General features: G+C 45.6%; 5 protein-coding genes across 5 annotated transcripts; 1 reads left to right on the top strand and 4 right to left on the bottom strand.

Annotated features, from left to right (window-relative positions):
* Positions 1–542: 542 nt before the first annotated feature.
* On the bottom strand, positions 543–5,383 carry HO173_013075 (uncharacterized protein; the record flags this gene model as incomplete). Its single annotated transcript, XM_037314904.1, has 2 exons — positions 543–1,501; positions 1,597–5,383. 2 exons carry the CDS (start codon positions 5,381–5,383, stop codon positions 543–545), a joined length of 4,746 nt encoding a protein of 1,581 aa, XP_037158204.1.
* A 142-nt stretch (positions 5,384–5,525) lies between these two features.
* HO173_013074 (uncharacterized protein) lies at positions 5,526–6,155 on the bottom strand (the record flags this gene model as incomplete). Its single annotated transcript, XM_037314903.1, has 1 exon — positions 5,526–6,155. The coding sequence occupies one exon, from the start codon at positions 6,153–6,155 to the stop codon at positions 5,526–5,528; it is 630 nt and encodes a 209-aa protein (XP_037158203.1).
* A 215-nt stretch (positions 6,156–6,370) lies between these two features.
* On the bottom strand, positions 6,371–6,739 carry HO173_013073 (uncharacterized protein; the record flags this gene model as incomplete). The annotated part of the gene is made up of 1 exon (XM_037314902.1): positions 6,371–6,739. The coding sequence occupies one exon, from the start codon at positions 6,737–6,739 to the stop codon at positions 6,371–6,373; it is 369 nt and encodes a 122-aa protein (XP_037158202.1).
* Positions 6,740–6,805: 66 nt separating this feature from the next.
* Positions 6,806–8,694, bottom strand: HO173_013072 (uncharacterized protein; the record flags this gene model as incomplete). Its single annotated transcript, XM_037314901.1, has 2 exons — positions 6,806–7,819; positions 8,068–8,694. 2 exons carry the CDS (start codon positions 8,692–8,694, stop codon positions 6,806–6,808), a joined length of 1,641 nt encoding a protein of 546 aa, XP_037158201.1.
* Positions 8,695–9,568: 874 nt separating this feature from the next.
* On the top strand, positions 9,569–11,231 carry HO173_013071 (uncharacterized protein; the record flags this gene model as incomplete). Its single annotated transcript, XM_037314900.1, has 6 exons — positions 9,569–9,676; positions 9,742–10,107; positions 10,172–10,416; positions 10,476–10,914; positions 10,969–11,058; positions 11,118–11,231. The coding sequence occupies 6 exons, from the start codon at positions 9,569–9,571 to the stop codon at positions 11,229–11,231; spliced, it is 1,362 nt and encodes a 453-aa protein (XP_037158200.1).
* Between the last annotated feature and the right edge of the window lie 4,548 nt (positions 11,232–15,779).

The following is a 15,779-nucleotide window of genomic DNA, read 5'->3' as shown; positions in this document are numbered from 1 at the left end:
AAAGGCATGAATACCGACATGGTCTGAGAGGATTCAACTGTGATCTTTAGGCTACATTCACCAATGAAGGTGTCAACTTAGGCAGAGGGCATCGCAACGAATCTATGATGAAAAACATTCAGGGGCATATGACCGCTCTGTCCCCACCTAGACTACAATGCAAACCGAATCGCACTTGCAGATCATTCCTTTCGAACCGTATCTGCAACGATTCCCCGTACCTGAAACCCAGTATGGGGGGCAAATTACAAATTCATACCCCAAACTATGGGATTCTTACAAATTCATACCCCATCGTACATTTTCATACCCCAATGGGGTATGAATTTGTAAGTTGCCATCTATAGGGCGGGTTGGTGTTAAGAATTATTCCACTGGGGGCCCTACGGGGCCCTTTAGGGGTATCTGCAGCGTGAAGTGCAAACACCCCTATTTAACCCTTTAGCGGTAACTCGAATTACTAAACAATTGGGGTAGGTAGACGGGCATCTCATTTACCTACAATTTTTCTCTATGATAAAGATGGTCTGCATTGCATTACATTATTCACGCCACGTTAAACCAACATATCTACACAAAAATTGGTATCCTTCTCTTATCGCTTGCGCGGCCGCCTCATTGTCGTGATGCTCGGGATATATATCAAACAAATGCGGCACGTTCTCAACAATTCTGAGCTCCGCATCGATCGTTCCTATGTCCCGCAGCCTCTGCCAGGTGCGCTCGGCCTGCTGCCACGGGATCAGATCGTCATTGCGGGGGTGGATAAGGAATGTCGGCGCAGCGTAATTGCCTGCGCGGATCTGCGCCAGTGGACTGGCAGCCGCAATACGTTCGGGCGTTGGCGGCTCGTCCGAAATCTTCCAGCTCTTCTTGTCGAGCGTGAGTAGGCCGCCGAGCAGGACGTGCAGTGTGCGCCCGTGCATGTTCATGTGCAGTGCTAGCCGACTACGTGCATCGCTGGGTGCTAGCCAGCCGCCCAGTGCGCGTTTCTTGGACGGGATGCTGTAGCTCGTGATGGGAGAATCGAACAGACCCTCCAGTATCTGGCCATCCAAGTCGTAAGAGTCAGATGTGGTCATGTCGGTGTCTGTAGTCTGAGCGCCGGCAGGGACGTTGGGTGCGATCCAGAAAGGGTCCTCGTAGTCTGTGGGGCAGTAGAAGGCCAGAATGGCCTCCGGGGGTCGGATCTGCCGTGCTGCAGAGGTCCAGGCCAGCGTCATGGCCAAGTGGCCCCCTGTGGACCAGCCCACAGCCACGACCTTGTCTGGGTCAACACGGATGTCACGCCGTGAGAGTGTCAGCTTCGGGAGAACAGTGCGGATCCACAAAAATGCGTCGGCAACGTCTGCCATGGGTCCCTCAATGAGCGTCGTTTCAGGACAGAGCCTGTAGTCGATGCTGATTGGAAGAAAGCCGCTTCGCAAGAGCTTGCTTGTTTGTTCCGGCCGGATATCGTTCCTCGAAAGCATGATGTGACCACCTCCGTGAATCATGAGAGCTGATAAGATATCACTCTGTCAGCTGAGAGCTCTATCTGTGTCACTGGGTCTTAGTGCCGCAGAAGACAATAAAGCAATCAATGCTACTACTAACCTACAGGAAGCACTTTCCCGAGCTCGACTACCTCTGGAGGGTAGTGTATGTCTGCTAGAAGATGTAGACCATCTACCTTTTTGAAAGTCAAGGTGTCCTTGAGTGTATTGTGGTCGCTGCTGCCGTCCGCTTCATTGTTATTGCCCAGAACGAGCCTAGAATCGATATCATATGGAGCCAATTCGTATGGAGAAGCCGTGATGACGCGCAAGATGTTGGATTCTGCTGACAGACTATTGGACCAATCTACCCACTCAAACCCAGAAGCATGCAGAGACTGCTTCCATCGCTGCTCGTCCGCTAGGGCGTGCTCGCGGCCGTCATCGAACAGCCACCAGCCTTCAAGGAGACCGAACACAAGATCGAACCAGTACAGGTTCCGTGTCAGCTCTACCAGACACAGGATCCCGTCTGCGCGCAGCAACTTGCGGATGTTGGCGCATGACTGCATGAGGCTCTTCGTTGCGTGGATGCAGTTGGTCGAAATAACAATGTCGTAGACGTCCACGAACTGCGGGCCCGGGTCTTTCTCAATGTCGAGCACCGTGTAGTGCATAAACGGCCATTTGGAAAACTTGCGGCGGGCAGTCGCGACAAGCGAGGAAGACAGGTCGGTGAATGTGTACGAGAATTTGTACTTGGGGCCGAGCCCGGCCAGCGTCTCGATAACGTGTTTTGATGTTCCTCCAGTGCCGGCGCCGAGCTCAAGAATCTTAAGCTCGCGACTGGTCCCGACGCGCTCCAGAACCGTCGATAGGTACTGAGCAAGGACCAGGGTCCCCGTCTTGAACATAGGTGCGTTCGTGTAGACATCTTCCAGCAGTGTGCGTGCTGTCGAGTCACGAAACAGCAAAGCCAGGGGATCGGCCAGCCCCGAGAGGCAATCCGCCAGTCTGTGAGCTGTTGTATGGAGGAGTTTCGTCTCAGAAGCGTGCTTTGGAAATTTATATAGCATTTCATCGAGCAGCGCGGATGTAGAAACCGTGGGAACTGGCTCCTTGGTGCGGCGGCATATTCCGTCCGCCCCTTTGGTCACAAGACCAGCATCTTCCAGCATCTTGTACAGCTGGGGAACGAGCTTCTCGTGTCTAGGTTCGAACTGGAATGTAGGCACTTCATCGCCAGGCTTTAGTGCCTGCAGGATACAGCCTAATGAAGCCAAGGCCTCTACGACGTACTGCACGACGAGCTTAGACTGTAAGGGGAAGACCTCGGCGCAGAAGCCCGTAAAGCCCGTAATTTCGGCGTGGTGGTCGTACGAAGCTTTGGCATCGACGAAGCAATCGCAGCTCACGACAGCCAGATTCGCATACTCCTCCTGCTCCTGGCGGCTCTCATGGTGGTCATAAGTCTGCTGGCTCTCCTCGTGTACAGAGCCTAAGGGGTAGCCATTGGCAAGATTGTCTTCGGGTTCCTGCTCTTCCACAAGCTCGTCAATGGGCTCTCGGTGCTTCTGTGTAGAGTCGACACCTTGGATTAGTCGGGCGACCGAGCGTACATCAGTGCAATTCATGAGTTGTGCTTGTGCGAGACCAACGTAGAAACGGGTTTCGACTTCTGCGAGGACTTCGGTAACCAGCAGTGAGTCGACGCCGAGGTCATCCAAACTTGCCGTGGGCTCGATCTCCTCGACGGGTATCTCCAGTATGGCGCTGAACATGCTGCATACCGATTGAACTAGGCTGCTAGATTTGGTTGGCTGTTCCAGTTGCTGCTGATGGATCGCAACTATTTGAGAAGGGGACGCTTCCGCGGTAACCTGTCGCACTGGGGAATCAGAGGTATGTTTGGAAAGCTCTTTCTGGAGGCCATCGCCCGACGGAGAAGGAAATCCTGTTTGGTATGCCGAGTCGTGCAGATCGTCGCTATTGTCTGAGTGTAGACTTACTACTACATTAGTGGTGGTGGGGGCTTTATTCAGTCTGGTGAGGCTTCTCGCCACCGACTTGAGCGGGATGCTCCTGAATTTGGCGCCCATGATGGCCAGCACCAAAATTCCGGAGCTTGAATCGCAAACAAAGATGTCGTTGGTCACGTCGACCTTGGAAATTGGCTCGTAACGGGTGTAAACAGTCCATGCACGAGAATCGCCTCTGCTTGTCATGAAGGAAGCAGAAAATATGATTTCCTCCACTGCGGTGCACATAAAGACTTGGTCGTCGTCCCGCTGGGACAAACAGTTGACATGGATGCCTGCAACTTGGAGGAAGTTGTCAACAGAAATGATGTCGCAGATACTTGCATCCATGCAAGAGGGCCGGTCCGTTGGAATTGTGATAAGGCCAACCGCCTCGTTTCCTGAAGCAGACACGCTTTGAACTCCCCGGTAGTAGCTTGCGTACTCAACGACGTCCGAGAAGAGTTTGTACACCATTGTGCCACTTACTCCAGTGGCTGAGGGCAAATTCCGAAGGCGATATGTGCTTGATCTTTGCAGCAACTTCAGCAGCCTCTCTACCACGGCCTCGTCGGCGGCAACCGAGCTTATGCATCCTTTCGCATGCTCAGTTTCTCTGTCTCCCACGTGCCCTGGGCCATGAGAAGATGATGGCCGGCTAAAGACGGCAAAATCCCAAACTTCTGGCGCAGTCTTATGGAGACGTAGGAATACGGCAATCCCGGCTCCTAGCCCCAGTGGCGCTGACATGGTCAAGCCCTCAATATGTGGCAGTGTTCCGGTTGCATGCGTAGTGTCGGTGCGTTGCATCGCCATGACGCATCTAGCCGCCAACTCGATATACATGGATGCCGGACAGAGGCTCTGGCCCGTGACAGCGTGTCCCCGTGCAGCGAGCTCGAAGAGAGCATTGGAAGTATCCACCGCGAAAAGATGCTCTCCGGCAGTAGCGCCATCATTGTTCAACCAGGTCACAAGACTAGGGGCTTCCTTGGTCCTAGGCCCAGACCTGGGCTTGTACTGGATCCAATGGCTCGTCTTGTCGAATTGGTAGGGTGGAAGGTTGAGATTCCTGTAGCAATGTCGTGAAGAATGATGGAAGAGCCAGTGTTGCGCAGCTGACCCGGCCGTCCACAATTGGCATGTGGCTTTGGCAAGGTTTGTCGTGGCATCCGCTCTTCCCAGCTCCATGGGTATGAAGACGTCTGACCTGCCGGACTTCAAAGCTATTATACGACGCGTCATGGCAATGATGGGAGACGATGATCCTGCTTCGAGCCAAATAGCAGAAGGTAAGCGGGAGGCGATCCGTTCAACCGCATCGGCAAAGTAGACTGGTTCCCGGGTATGCTGCACCAACTTTTCTGCAGTGAATCGCGACCAGGTTCCTTGGGCAGAGCAGGTCTCGATGCGGATGCGAGGCGGTCGTATCCTGATCAGTTTAGCCACTTCTGCTAGATGATCCAAAATGTCATCTGCGAGGTAAGAATGGTATGCATGGCTGTTTCGAAGCCTGGTTTTCTTGAAGGACCGGCATTCCTTCTCGGCCCTCTCTACGGATGGCCCGTCACCGGCAAGAACAAAGCTGCGAGGACCGTTGTAGCATGCAACATCGACGTGAAGACCGCTCGTCGAATTCACCAGACGTACCACGGCTTCGAGTTCCCCTTTGTCGCACTCGACTGACAGCATAGCGCCACGCTCTAGACCCCAACTATCTCGGATAAGGCGAGCCCGACCCGAGACAAAGAGAAATGCATCTTTGAGAGAAATGGAATCGGCAACACATAGCGCCGCGAGTTGTCCAAAGCTGTGACCAACCACCGTGTCCACCTCCAGTCCGCAATCAATCCAGCACTTGGCGCAAGAGACTTGTAAAGACAGAAGCATGCAATGAAGAGAAACGATATCTCCGATGGCATCGCCCAGGAAAACACTGGGGAAGATGCTGGGGAGGCCGAGAGTCTGGCAAACAGCGTTGCATTCATCCTGTATCGGGATCAATCAGCATCTACTGTATGATTCAATCACGTCAGAACTTTGAAGAGGATGCTGTTCTCACCAAACGGGTCCTGAAAAGATCGCAGCGCTCATATAGCTCTATCGAGACGCTAACGTTGCAGCTTGTCTGGCCGCCAAAGCACAACACGACAGGATTCTTGGCCGTCCGTATCGCAATTCCATCCGTCGTCGCGCTTGAGCTGTTAAGGACAGATATGGCACTCTTCACATCAGCTGCGATGAATGCAATCCGGTGCTCGAACGACGAATTATGACTTCGAGCTATCTTGTACGCCACACTTCCAAGCGAAGTCTCGACCTTGGGCAGATACGACTTCAGCTTATCCATGTACGATTGGAGGCCATTTACGGTCCTGGCGGAGAGAAGAATCGGGCTGACGACAGAGGAGGAAGACGGGCAATCTTGAGTCCCTAGGGTTGTTTCTGGTGCTGAGCTCGAGAGGGGGTTTGAGTGCGCTCGAAGTACAAGCGCCACGTTGCTTCCCGCAGCTCCGTAATTATTCACCAGCGCAACATGGCGCTGAGCGGTCCACGACTGGGTAACCTTGGGCACTATTATCTCTCCCGATGCAGAAGCCTTGATGCGTGGATTCAGGGATACGAAGTTGGCCTGCTTTGGAATTGTTTTGTACTGCATCATCAAGAGTGTTTTAACGATGCCAGCAACGCCAGAAGCAGCTTCGGTGTGACCAATGTTATCCTTGACGGAGCCCAAGAACACCTCATCATCGCGCCAAGGACCTGCAAGCGCCAGACGGACACTCTCATACTCTATAGGGTCTCCAACGGGAGTTCCTACCAGAAACTGTTAGCAAGGTGGGACCATCTGGAACTTCAATTTCCAGGGCTGTTTGTCTACGGGTTTTCCTCACCAGTGCCATGTGCTTCAACGTAAGTGACTTCCTTGGCTTCTATCCGTGCGGCAGAAAGTACGCGTTTGTACAAGGAACTCTGGGATTGTGAGTCCGGAGCGGTGATGTTAGTGTGGTTGGAGCCTTGATTGACTGCCGAGGCAGCAATGACTCCAAGAACTGTATTCCCATCGGCTATCGCCCTTGAAAGAGTCTTGAGGACGAGAATGCCGGCGCCTTCACCACGACAATAGCCATTGGCCTCGGCATCGAAGGCTCGCGATGACCCGTGAGGGTTGAGGAAAGACGCAGCCGAGAGATTTTGGTGCAGAGTAGGGCTTGTGATGACGTTGACTCCTCCGGCGAGCGCCATGGAGCATTCTCCGCCGAGAAGTGCCTGTAGTGGTATCAGGCTTGCGTTTGAGGACTACTGAAATTGTTAGCTTACCTTGCATGCTGTATGTATAGCAACCGCAGATGAAGAACAAGCTGTGTCAAAAGTTAAAGATGGCCCGCTCCATCCGAAGAAGTGGCTGATACGACCACTAATGAAAGCCCGTAAAGTGCCCGTAGCTGCGAATGCGTTGGCGTCATGAGAGGCAATATTTTCCTCATAGTCAACAGACCCTACGCCAAGATAGCAGCCCACATCTGCTTCAATCGAAGTAGGCGGCGTGCTGCAGTATCCCGACGACTCCAGCGCCTCGTACGCAACCTGCAACGCAAGCCGCTGCTGCGGATCCATGGATTTTGCTTCGCGGCCCGAGATACCGAAGAACCTATGGTCAAAAGCATCAGGGCTATCAATGAAGTTGCCCCAAAAGTTGGCCAGCTTAGGCTCACGGCTGAGTTCGGCCGGGTTAAAGCGCTCAGGGGGTACTTTGCCGATTGCAGTTTCTCCTGCCCACAGAAGTTGCCAAAATTCCTCAAGATTTTCGGCTCGGGGGAACCGGCAGGCCATTCCTACGACGGCGATCTCTTCAAGCGAGGTCGTGTCGTCGTGATCCGAAGCAAAGTTCGCGTGATTGTCCTTGGTGGAGAGCGAATGAGGTACGCAGAGTCCGCTGCCCAAAGGCACAAATGTGACTTTGCCCTGGGGAAGGTCGTTCATCGTCGACTTGACGGTTTGGAACCAGTGGGCTCGTTTGCAGAGGATCATCTGGATGGCGATTTCATGAAGGGCGCCAGTATTGATGATATGAGCATCTGCAGTAGATCTCAGGGGCAAGCGCAGCTTTTCTGCATCAGGCAGCCTAAGTTCCCTGTTCTTAGCGCAAATTTGACGAAGCCTCTCAGCGGCTTCGGCATTTCTTGAATGATGATAGCATCCATTTAGGCCAATTGTGGTGGCGGCTATCTTGGCCTCGCGCATCCGCAGACAGAACGCCGCTTGACTGCCACTGGGTAATGTGATCGTGATACTCCTGTCATCTGTTATGCAGGATACGTAGGCCTATCTCGTCAAGTCAGTGCAATTTCTTCTATGATACCATCAGGTCCAGTCTTTCTCGCTTCGTCGATCGAGTCGTTACATGGAGCCTGGGCACTCATCCCTATCTACCGAAGGCTGAAAATGCCAGCTTGGCCACAGCATATCAAGTCGAGAACTACTCGTTCGTGGATATCACTACCCCTCTGAACGTTTGGCCACGCTGAAGCCGAAGAAGAACGATGCTAGCAGGGTGAAAGAAGGCCGCTTACCCCGGGGAAAAGATCCAGGCAGATTTCCAAGAAAGCTCTGTCTTCCGCCGTTTTCCAGCGAACATGGACGGCCGTAGCTCTCTCTTGAGCAGGACGCGATGCCCTTTCTGCATCCACGATGATGCCGATGCACGCAGCGAGTCGAACAGCGTTGGAAAAGTTGCATTCAAAATCAGTCCAGTCGTTGGCGGAAGCAAGCGCTGCAGCCGAGAGAAATCCAACACAAAACCCTTGAGCTGCCTCAAAGCCCAAAATACCATCTTTTGTGCCTGAGACGTCGGTCAATCGAATGAAATTGACGACTTGTGACACGACCGTGAGCGACGATAATTGAGTGTTCGTCAAATCCTCAGGGTCTAGGTCTTTGGCTCCCATTGCGAAATCCCGGAGTTCTTGCAGCTTCTCGGCGCCTGAAAAGCCATGAAGGCCATAGTCCTTCTTGAGCATGGACCATAGTGAGGGTAATGCTGTGAGAGTCTGCTTGAGGAAGCCAAGCTTGTGGTCTTCCAGAAGGGCAAACTGCAAACTCGAAAGACTTTTGTGTGTCCAGTTCGTCACTTGTGGTCCAAATAAGGCAATTCGAAATTCGTTTGAGGAACCCTTGGAAGTGGCGTTGAAGCAAGTCATTACCGCAAAGGCTCGTCCAAAGTACGTTGAGTACCTGAATGATGGTGGCAGCCGGTTGACAAGATCTTTCCCGCTAGCGCTATTTGCTACGGCAAGAATGGTCGATGGATGTCTCCATATAATGCATGATGCCCCCCATCTAGGCCTAGATTATCTGTGCGTCTGGCGCTACACGACGAGCTCAGTAACTGTGTTGCGGCTCGTCGTCAAATCAGCCTTGGTTTCCAAAAAGAAAGGTTTACTTGGCGCCGCTTCTCTACTGCTGACCCGGGTTAAATTTCTTCAAGCTCCTGCAGCAGCAGCTGCGGACCCAAGTAACAGGCTGAAATGCATCGTATGCAGTCCGTGCACATGCATCATGCAAGCATAGGTCCAAGGAAACTACTATACCGGGGAGTAAGTCTCAAAAGCTCTATCGCATTGTTTGGCACCCAGCAGTATTGTCGATTTAATGCGGGTTTCAAGTGAACATTCCAGATTTTCAAATCTTCTATAATCTCTTTGACTGCCTGACATACTGAGCTGTTCTTCGGAAGTGGCTCGACCGGTGGTACTGTGAAGTACTGCGCTGCTCTTAGTCAGCTTGCTTTCAGTTCGGGGGGCTTTTGTGTGTGCCTAGAACGAGATTGCTACTTAGAAAAAGTCTTTTATTATGCAAGCAATGAGCTCTAGAGGGGCTATATTAGGCACCGTAGGAGGGAGCCTCCCTGTTGTCTCGCTTGTTACCTGTGTATTACTTTTACTCGTCGTCTTCCAGCTATGGCGAACATGGTGGCGCCTCAGGCATATACCGGGACCCTTCCCTGCCAGTATCACCAACTTCCAGCGCGCTCGTTGGGTTACAACCAAGCGTGCACACCTGATACTCCAGGATATGCACGAGAAATATGGAGAAGTCGTGCGTATTGGACCGAACACGGTGGCATTCAGTAACCCGGAGGCGATTCCAACTGTTTATACGGCACGGACTGGATTCCCGAAAGTACGTTTTCTCACTGCCAGCCTTTCAACCCACATTGACATGCTGAATTTACCTGAGCGGTCCAGAGTGCCTTCTACGCGACTCTCCAAGCCTATGCCCCAAAGGGTGGTAACCTTCAGGCCATTTTCAACACTCAGGACGACGACATGCACAAACGGCTCAAGACCCCTATTGCGCCCTTGTTCACCCCTGCGAACGTACCCTCCTTTGAGGGTCGCGTTGATGAAGTCCTGGAGTGTTTGCGCGAGAAGCTCGACGAAAAGTTTATTGAGAATAGTGAAGTCTTTAATCTAGGCCAGTGGCTGCAGTTCTTCGCGTTCGATGTCATGGGTACATTGACGTTTTCGAAGAGGTACGGGTTTCTGGAAACTGGGAAAGACGTTGGGGGAATGCTGGGTACAATCGTCGACTTCATGAGGAGCTCTGCCCCAGTGAGATATTTGCTCCCTCATGTCGAGGCACCCTCTCCATACATATATAGCTAACTTTGCGCAGCTGACACAAATTCCCTGGCTTGACTGGGCCCTGCGCAAGAACCGCATCGGGGACGCATTCCAGCGTAGGTTCGGGGTCCAGGCATCCCTTGGGATACTCGGGTTCGTGGGCAGGGCCATCAGGGAAAAGCAAGGGACTATGTCCAATGGCGAAAACAAGGATACTGGTGACAAATATGGCCGTGGGAAAGATTTTCTGACTCGATACATCGAGCTCCAGCAGAATGACCCCGAAGTACCGCCCTGGTAAGACTCCAATCTCTCGACGCAATAGACTGGACTCGTATTGATCCACAGTCCAACAGGGCCGTTACCGCATGGACCTTCTCCAACGTGATCGCAGGCTCGGATTCGGTGGGCAGCCTCATGCGCACCACAATGTTCAACCTCTTGGTCTACCCACACACTCTGGAGAAGCTGTACGACGAGCTACGCTCTGCAAATCTCTCTCACCCATTTCCCAAATACAGCGAGGTGCGCAATCTGCCGTATTTAGATGCCTGCGTCCAAGAAGGCATACGCATGCACCCACCCTTCGCGCTACCCTTTGAGCGCGTTGTGCCAAAAGGTGGCGTCACGATCCTTGAACACTATCTGCCTGCGGGAACAGCGGTGGGCGGTAGTCCTTACGTCGTGAATCGGCACAAGGGGATGTTTGGTGAGGATGCCGAATTCTGGAGGCCAGAGAGGTGGCTTGAAAAGGATGAAATGCATAAGAAGAAACTCGAACAGGCGATGTTGACTGTAAGTTTCGCCTTCCGCTCGTCAAGCACTTTTCGCTGATATTTTTATCGCAAGTTTGGTGCTGGCAGGCGTATCTGCCTGGGAAGACACGTAGGCATCTTGGAAATCAAGAAGCTAATTCCGTTTCTCATTCTCAACTACGATGTGGGTGTAATTCCCAACTCCACAAACGTCGCACTTGCCGTGAACTTACAAAGGTACAGATTCGCATCGTGGACCCGGAAAAGTTCGAGCTTGAAAATTCATGGTTCTTTTTTCAGAGGGGACTGTATGCTAGAATTCAGAAGCGGCCTAAAGCTGCGGGGAATCAATCATGAAGTTACAGGACATGACTAGGCGATGATAAACGGTGTATAGCTACATTGCTTACCTTATTATTCAATAGTTATGGAGGTGTCTAGGAGCAGAAGGCTCAAAAACAATTTTCACTGCTAACCTCCTGCCAAGCCTCATTGGGCTAATAGAGGCGTAATCTTACTTGTACATATGGGTTGCCGTAGTTTTGCGATTTTCAAAAATTCGAAATTGCGGGGTGGCCCCTTTTTTTTTCTTTGGTGGTGGGGGGGGCTGGGGGGTTGTAATTTTGTGTGGATTTGGAGGGGAGAGGAGAGAAAAAGAAAAAGAAAAAAAAAAAAAAAAAAAAAGAAAAAAAAAAAGAAAAATTTTTATATTAATTATTATTTTTTTTTTTTTTTTTTATTTGGGTACCCCCCTCCCCCCCCGGGCTTTTGTTGTGCGCCCCCCCTGGGGCGCCCCGGCGGGGGGGGCGTCCCCGCCAATTCTAAATTATTTAATTTAAATCCCTTTTTAGATCGATATGAGGTCGTTCGCTTCGTCAAGATCATAACTATAATCCCCCTGAAGAAATTCCTTACAACTATCATCAATTATAAACCGAAGTTGCTTATGAATAGCCTTAAGATCTCTATGCCGAATCGCCGTATATAACGAAGTCTCGGAGTCAAGTTGATCCTTAATTTGAGGCTGAGCGGCCGCTATTAATCTAAGGCGTCTTGTAATTCGGTACTAATAAGCCCTTGTAAGAATCGCTCTTCTTGAAGACGTATCCAATGTACGAGATCATCACACAAATCCTCGGCAACCTCTCGTTGAAGATGAAAACGACTTGTTTCGGCTTTTCCGTAAACGCGTTTTAGAGCGCCGAGACCTTGATTTTTCCGTAGATGTATATTAGGGGTTTTTAGAGTAACTCGACAAAACCGAACGATTTATGTGGATTTAGGTTTTTTGTAAATATATGAATTGTGGATATGTGGATTACTCTGAACACCCCACTACCAAAAAGGCCTGATTTCTATGATATTCTCGGAAATTCGCTTTTGAAACCCTAGCCCTAAGTAGCTCGAGAAAGGTGCTTTATCTTCTCCGCAATAGTAGTGTGTTATCCTTTCTACCTATCTTTCTATCTATCTTTTCACCTAGCTACCTATCTATCCTTAATAGTTATATCTTATATATCAAATAAGGAAAAATAGAGGCGTGAGATCTTTTATCTCTATATTAAAAGTCGTTCTAGATATAATAGTAGTTATTATATAACGAAAAGATGGCGAGTATACCTCGAAGTCTTAATCGAAGAATATTATATAAAGCTACGAGTATATATATCTAAATCGAATTAGATAAGAGATATTCTTTCTTAGTACTTCGATACTCGATAGCAATTCTTTACATATATAAATTCCGAGAGCTTTCGCTATATTCTTAATCTTATATTAAATAATCTTATTTTCTATAATAACGCCAATTTCTAATAAATACTAATTGAGACATAGTTGAAGATTATCTTATAAAAGTTAGTTAATAATAGAAGTATAAGTAATTTTCGTCCCTTAGTTAGTTAATAGGGTGTTTTAGAGGAATATATCTACGATTATATACGAAGAGTTATAATTATATTATTTTAATTATATTAATAATATATTAAGTAGCCTTCTAAGATAGAACGTTATCGAGAAAGTAAAGAGAATAATAAATAAGAGAATTTTCTTAGAGTAATAGAAAAGGTGAATAATATAGATATCGTACTGCAATATAAGTTTAAAGAAGAGTTTTATAATAAAGCCTTCTGAAATAGAAAAAAGCGATATACTCTAAACCTTTATAAAGTATATAATTTATTAAAGAAATTTATCTATATACTTATTAGCTTCTTAAATACTATCTATAATATAAGAGTATAAAGTAATATTATATCTGCAAATCTGAAAAGTGAATTTCCATACGATTTTCGCCGGGTCCGTACTATAAGTACGATTTAGTACGATTTAGTTTATTAAGTAGACTTTATCTATATTTAACTCTTTTCGTTAGTTCTATCAGTTTAATAACTTTAAAAAAATTTAGTAACTTTAAAAATTTTGCGCAATGCACTCTAATACACTCTAAGTATTATTCTATATATATATGATATTAATATATATTATTATTAATATACGTATTATTATACGCTATATTAGAGTATTACCCACGCGATTAATTTTATTAAATCGTTTAATTCTATAGCCAAATTTAAGTTAACGTTGATACTCGTCGTCGTAGAACCTTATCGTTACTACGTCGATTATTAGAACTTTTCTTTTTTTATATATATTACTACTAAATTAGTAGAACTAATAAAAAAGATTAGAATAGTTACTAAACCGACGGAATTTAGACAAATTCTAATCAGATTTACTAATTCGACGGATTTTATAATTTCCACGACATACGCGCGATCAGCAATTTCAAATTTTGTAGGAACTTTTCAGATTTGCAGATGTAGTCTCTATTAACATTCTAAGGCCTATTTCTTACCAGGTTAATATATACTCGATAATAGTATATATACGAATATAGAGTATATGGTTATATCATATAAAGCGCCTTATATAAGTTATAGAAGAATTTAAAAGTTTAATAGATATCTATCTAGCATTAGAATAGATATCGAGTATATATTTAATATTCTTAAAGAGAGATAAAAGAGTCTTATAGAATTGAGATTAAGATTAAGAACTAAGAAATAATACGAATTTACTTATATATAGATTACGGCTTACGTTATTCTTTATAATATTCTACTTAATCTCGATAATCTTTAAAGCGAAGAAGAAGAATAAAAGAATATCGAAGAAGAAGAGAAGTATAATAATAAGCTTCTTAGTCTTATATCTTAATAGCGAATTTTAGAATATAATAAACGAGAGGTTATAAGAGCTATAGTACTCGGTAAAGTATAACTTTTTATTATTTCGTATTAATATATTAAAAGTACTATAATCTCGATAACTATATAACTAACCCTCTAGCGAACTTATACTATTTAAAAGAGTATTATTTAAAGTATTTAAATTATTTATAGCGACTTAAATAATAAAGAAATAAGCGTAATAGATTCTCGTAAAGAAAAAACGAAAATAGTTAGAATATAGATAGAGAGATAAGCGTAATTTTATATAATAACAAATTGATATCTTTAGCGGCGAGTGAAAAATATAATATTTTACACTATATTTCATCTAGTATATATACTTTTAGTGAAAAAATACACTTATTCTTAATAAAATACACACGATATTTTATTTCGATGTTTTTTTCGCACTTGCGAAGAAGATTTTCTTCTTCGTTACTATATCTTTCTTCGACTATACTTTAAATTATTTTATAAATATATTAAAAATAGTAGATTAGAAGAATATTAGTTTATTAAGTTAATATAGTATATATTTAAAGTAGAATATAGTATAAAATTATAGGTAATTATACGTAAGTAAGATATCGTTCGAACTTTTTATACTATCGCTCTCCTTATAATAAATAAAAATCACCTCTTATATTCTTATTAAAGCCGTTATTTAAAGACTTATAGTCGCTATATCCTCGCTATTAAAGCTATTTATTTTCCTTCTTCTTTAACTTTAATTAAATATATATTAGACTCTCGAATATTTGATTAATCTAAGTTTATAGATAAAGTATCTTAGTAATATAATAATATTTACGCTATTAATACTCCAACTAAAAACGCTATTTACGCTTCTTCTCATCTATTTTATATTACTATTAATATTCTTTAAACTCCTCTCTTAAGCGAGCGTTATTAATTCTTACTTCTTCGAGTATAACTTTCGCTATTATAGATTTTCCTTTAATTTTTTTCTAATTATTACATCTAGACGACTTAACTTTCTTCTTACTATTAGAGAGTTCTATAGCTACTCTCTTAAATTTACCTCGAATTTATATTTTCTCTTTAGAAGTCTTCTTAGAAGTCTCTTTAGAAGCTTCTTTAGACGGTGTAGAAGTCTTTTTTAGAGTTTTAACGAAGGGTTATTTAATGCTCTCTATAACGACTATTTTAGAGCGAATAACTAGAGAAATACTAATACTCGATTGCTTACTTGAAAGATCAAGAATTAAATTATTCACCTTCGAGTCTAATAAGAAATAGAGTCTATTAATTAAGGTCTTTACTATTTCAGCTTCTATTACTCTTCTAGTCTACGAGTAATTAAAATAGTTAAAGTCTAAATTCGATTTATTTATCTTATTCTCCTTCTTCTTAATCTCCTTCTCATTATTAATAGTAAGTTCTTCGAGATCTATATTATTAATAATCTAATTATTATAACGAGATAATCTAATAGATTTAATAAGAAATAAAGAATTCATAGTAGAATATTTACTAAAGAGGCTATCGTATTTATAGTACTATAAATAAATCTTTAGAATATACTCGTTTACGATATAATTAGTCTAATAAACCTTCTCTTTATAAATTTCAACGTCCGTTCCCCACTTAGAATAATTCACTATCGAATATATCTTCTTATATTTTCTAAGCATATGATCTATCTTATTAA

Source organism: Letharia columbiana, assembly GCF_014066305.1.
Source record: "Letharia columbiana isolate WasteWater2 chromosome Unknown xfSc0000027_s0, whole genome shotgun sequence".
Classification (NCBI taxonomy): Eukaryota; Fungi; Ascomycota; class Lecanoromycetes; order Lecanorales; family Parmeliaceae; genus Letharia; species Letharia columbiana.
This window is presented reverse-complemented; position numbering and strand designations above follow the sequence as displayed.